The sequence below is a fragment of the Eucalyptus grandis genome, chromosome 1 (genome assembly GCF_016545825.1).
Source record: "Eucalyptus grandis isolate ANBG69807.140 chromosome 1, ASM1654582v1, whole genome shotgun sequence".
NCBI classification, from domain to species: domain Eukaryota; kingdom Viridiplantae; phylum Streptophyta; class Magnoliopsida; order Myrtales; family Myrtaceae; genus Eucalyptus; species Eucalyptus grandis.
The window spans coordinates 20,616,104-20,621,256 of NC_052612.1; the positions used below are offsets into that span (position 1 = coordinate 20,616,104).

A 5,153-nucleotide genomic window follows, 5' to 3' on the forward strand; every position below is an offset into this window, starting at 1 on the left:
ATGATTATTCTTTTTCTTTTTTTTTGGTAAAGGGTAAGAATTTCAAATATGTGATTATTCTTTCCCCTCTCTTATACATTAATTTTTTCGAAAAATTTTACTTCTCCTTCTTGTAATTTCACGCATTTTCAAATCAAGTCTCTATTCTTTTACTTTATTTAATCAAGTTCTTTTACTTTCACAAATTTTTTAATCAAGTCTTTCTGACACTAAATCTGACCAAATCCAACTGACATGACTATCATTTTTCCCAATGTTGATGTTTGAGTGGGAGATTTTATCTATATGATTTTCCAGCGTTATCTATGATGACTAAATTTTTCCACCCATATTCATGTGGGCATTGGCATATTTTTCCATGCCATCCTTTGATGTTATTCGATGGCCTCGTTAACTGAATTTAAATGAAATTAGTGTTAAAAGGACGTAGATAGAAAACTTGTGAAAATAAAAGAATCGGATTAGACAATCTAATAGTACATGGCCTTGATTTCAAAACACATGCCAGTACAAGGACAAAAAGCAGAATTTTCCTATATTTAATTTGAGAAACACTAATTGTATAATTTGCGATGCTAGGTATAATCGAACTGATTAGAAAGTCGATATATTTTTCTATAGTAGCAGAACATCTGTTCCTTTTGCTTGAACGTGCACAATTTCCTTTTCTAATATGAACCACCATATTATAGCTGCATTTCTTCAATTTATTGCAATGTACAAATCAAAAGGAGCAGAACCATTATACAATTACTAGGAGATAGGAAAGAAAACAATTATTGACGGATTATGGAGAGCAAAAATGATGAAGACAATGGCCCTGACTGGAAAATTTTCCTTAATTGTATATCTTTTCACAAATAACACAATGATCTTCGATCAATCTTCCTATGACACTTCCGTCTTCAATCTTCAATCGTCTACTTTGCTTATTCCATAGATGCACCCCATATGTCTCCCCGCTCAACTGCGCTATCTTTGCATCCACCCATTTTGCGTTGGCCCGTGTCTCCGGCCGCCTGAACAGCCCTCCGATCCTCGTCCAATCCACCGGATAAAAAGCCATCGGCAGCAAAACCTTAAATTCGAAACCCCTTTTCCCAATGACTTTCTCAACCACTCTGGACACCAAATAAGGTCCATTGTGTCCCCACCTGTTACCGTCGAAGGTCAAGGCGAACTCCCTCATGAACTTAAGCAAGAGCGGGTGTTTCTTGTCGAACGCCATCACCGCATTGTTTAATCTCGTCCATCTCCTCGACATGGCATCTATGCTTTGAGCACCGATCGAGTTTCGCAACAGCGCAAAGTCCTTTAGTACTATAACGTCGGTATCTAGATACACACCACCGTATTTGAACAAGACAGCAATTCTTATTAAGTTTGAGAGATTCTGAGCTAATGGAATCTCACCCGGATCCTTTGTTCCAGTCTTCATTTCGTCGAACCAGGCCTTGGCCGGCGTGTTTTTGAGCAAGAAAGGCAAATCCGGAGTTACTGCAATCACCTTAAAGCCATGATCAAGAACGGGCTTGAGTTTCTTAAACCCTAGTTTCGAATCCATGGTTCTTGATATGATCACTAAGCAACCATATGGGTTTGATTTGAAGAGGCTCTCCAAGGCCAAGAACTCTCTCCTCCCGAACGACCCTGCCGGCGAGATCCACGTCATGAAGAACCTTACCGAGCAATTATTTTTCTGGCCAATGAAACCCATCACGCGGCCATGAAATCGCCGAGTCAAGTCGTCCGACTTGAATATATCGAATTCCGGCAAGACTTTGCGAAACCACGAGACTCTCTCTTCTTCCGTGACATTAATTGGAGGAACTAGAGGACTTATATTCTCGTCATCATCGTCGTCAACTTTAACTTCTTGAATTTCCATGACTTCTTCATGCACGGAACGAAGTTGCAAGTGCCTGAACGTTGACTTAAGATTTCTTGCTTCAGTCTCCTGAATTGCTCCATGAATCACGAGAGGAGTTTGACCGTTGTAACTCAAAGAACGTAGAGAATTACTTGAAATGACGATAATATCTACATAAAGGGTGACCAAAATAGCACCAAATGCCAATGCAGAGAAAACAAGTGATCTTGCTCTAGCCCGAACTAGGACCCGACAACAGTTCAGCATTCTCTTAGCAATTCTTTGCAGTGTCATGAAGATTTGAGGCCAGAGAGAGAGAGAGAGAGAGAGAGAGAGAGAGAGAGAGAGAGAGAGAGAGAGAGAGAGAGAGGTAAGTTAAGAGTGTAGGAGTTGCTTATCACATGGTTGTTAATTAAAAAAATGGTTTGATTATCTGGCTTAAATAGGCCAAAACATGAGCTGCCAAAGATGCTGAGAAAAGACTTTATTATATGAGTTTGCACCAATAGGTCAAACTTGAAAGAGTGATGATAACTACTTATGACCTTCAATTTCATATTTGAAAATCAGAATAGTGGTTTGTACATGTCAATTTTGACTTAAAATTGCTTATGTCGATGCCGACCATCTTATGTGGTACAATCAATAATGACATGGACAATTTTAGCAAAAAACGAATCAATAATAATTTCTATTTTATATCGTTTTGTTATTTTCTTTCTTTTGTTATTCCTTCTTCCTTTGTTGGTCACCAAGCCATAGTAATGGATGGCTATTGGCCACAAGCGAGGACTAATCTCATCGACCTTGGGCAAGGCTTGAGCTTACCAATCTTGGGCAAGGCTCAACCTCGCGAGATCCTAGCAAGGTCGGCCCACACATGCTGGTTGCCAAGGCTCAACGATCGGTGAAGGAAAAAGAAAAAGAAATTAAAAAAAGAAATAATTTATTTGAAAATTATAAAAATTATTCACATCAATGCGGCCGTTTCTCGTAGGATGGCCAGCACCCAAGTTAGTGATTCTTGATCAAAATTCGCCGAAACGACTAAATTGACAAATTATCAAACGCTTTAGGATTCAATTGTCACAATTGAAAAGTTAGGAATGAATTGGTACAAATGTAATAAACTTAAGACTTTTTTGGTAATTTTCTTGAAATTGAGGGAGATATCTAGATATCTCCATCATTATAATAGCTCAATAATGCAGATTATTGAAGTAACCCAAGATGCTGGTATGCTAATCTTTAGGAGGAATAATTTTATATTAATTACATCCCAATCACAAAATCATTAACAATTTGCCATGATCCCCGCTTGACAAATGTGTCCCTCTCACGTACCAGAAAAGATATGTCCATCTCTCAATGAGATCTTCCACACGATTGGCTTCCAAGTGAAATAAAATTAAAAATAGATTCTTATTGATTACGTCAATTGGCCCTTCTAATTATTAATCGCATCGATTAATTTAATCACCATTTTTATCTAAAAGAATCTTGGGGTAGGAGGATAATGCCTCGCCAACGAAGCATCAGCACGCATTTTGCAGGCCCCCCCGTATCTTGTCTTCGCTCCTATCGCCTTTGAAAAATGAGCAAAGCTAATATATGGACAAAGGTAGATAAATTTAATTAGCTAAGACAAGTTAGGCCAGAATTTTTTTATTTTCCCATAATCAATTTGAGAAACATCCAAAGCAGAGCTGTCTCGGTTCGCCAATGTGGCGAATTGCAGGAAAAATAACGCTATGCTGATGCAATTTCCTTGTGGTGCTCGTGTAGGGCCATGGGACGGTCCATCGGATCAAGAGAAAATTCCAAAAAAGGACCATAAGTAAATCTATTTTCTCAAATGAGAACCCAAAATGAACTTCATGTGAAATAAAGATCCGAAATGGACCCATTGTTTAAATAAGGACCCGAAGTAAATTTTGTATCAAATAAAGACCCAAAGTGATCAAGTTAATTTCTATTGAGGACCTTAGTTTGCCAGCAGATATTTTCCAGCGATTAAAATATAGGCAATTTTGTCAGAAATTTGTGATTTGAAAAAAAAAAAAAAAAAAAAAGGGAAAATTCTAAATTGATTAAGTTTAGGTTATTCATTTAGATGTTTACGTTTTCTTCTTTCTTCTCTCCCGCTGCTCCTCAACCAAATCGCTACCCAATCATCATCACGACTCGATTCTCGTCGGCCCTCGCCTTGCTCGACCAATGGAGAATTTGGGTCTCCACAAACAAAGAAAGAAGCATTTAGTTTTCTTCTTGTTTTTGAATTCGTGCCTCAACCGATGAAAAATTTGGGTCTTCGACTTTACCAGAGGATGGGTACAAGGAATGTGGAGAACTTTGGTCTTTGATTTTGCAGAGGATGGGTACAAGAAATGGGAAGATCGTAGAAAATCTAGATTTTTTTTTTTTTTTTTGTTAATTTTCACTATATTTTTATTGGACAAAATTGTCCAAACTCCGGTCGTCGGAACTATCACATGCTTGATAGCCGGCAAATATTTGGATGACCAGCAAGCTCAGGTTCTTATTTGGAATTGATTCAACTATTTCGGGTTCTTATTTGAGACAATGAGTCCACTTTAGGTATTTATCTAACACAAAATTCATTTTGGATCATTATTTGAAAAAATTAGTCAACTTTGGGTCTTTATTTGAAATTTTCTCTCGGATCAACAAAAGTTCAATAATTCTTCTCTTCTTATGGTGCATTCGATGGTGACAAAAGTATTTTTGAACTTATTATCATACTTATAGTTATTATAGTGTGTATTTACTATTTGTATTGATTTGACCGACACCTATATAAATCAACATGGTTAGTCAAAATCAAAGCACAGTTTAGCTAAAGTCATTATTCTAGATGTCCACTATGACTCCATTTGATTCAACAAAAATTTGTTTTCATCACAAGATTTTGTACAGCTAATTGCAATAATGCAATTTCAAAAAGTTTGGGGGCTAGGGCCCTGGCCTCTCTGCAATCATATCAATGTTTTTCCAGCAATATATCGGTTTGTCTTTTTTCTTCGCTATTTTCAGGGAATGCCTTTCATCAATCACATTGAATGCATGTCTCATATACAAGTCAAATAATTTATATATGTATATATTTATTACACTCTTAATTTGTGAGACAAATAGTACAAAGTAGTAATAAAAATGTATCAAATTTACGTTTTTGTAATTTAATAAGCAAGTTTTCCATATTATAATACTTAAAATTAAAGTTGGATAATACTATCATCAAATATTAAATTAAAGTATTGAA

At 36.6% G+C, this 5,153-nt stretch overlaps 1 protein-coding gene across 1 annotated transcript; it reads right to left on the bottom strand.

Moving 5' to 3' along the window:
* Nucleotides 1-664: 664 nt before the first annotated feature.
* Nucleotides 665-2,265, bottom strand: LOC104420130 (uncharacterized protein At4g19900). The gene has a single exon (XM_010032055.2). The coding sequence runs from the start codon at nt 2,162-2,164 to the stop codon at nt 839-841; it is 1,326 nt and encodes a 441-aa protein (XP_010030357.1). The 5' UTR covers nt 2,165-2,265; the 3' UTR covers nt 665-838.
* Between the last annotated feature and the right edge of the window lie 2,888 nt (nt 2,266-5,153).

Coding starts and splice junctions, on each gene's coding strand:
- LOC104420130 (XM_010032055.2), bottom strand. CDS start 2,164: ATGACACTGCAAAGAATTGCTAAGAGAATGCTGAACTGTTGTCGGGTC.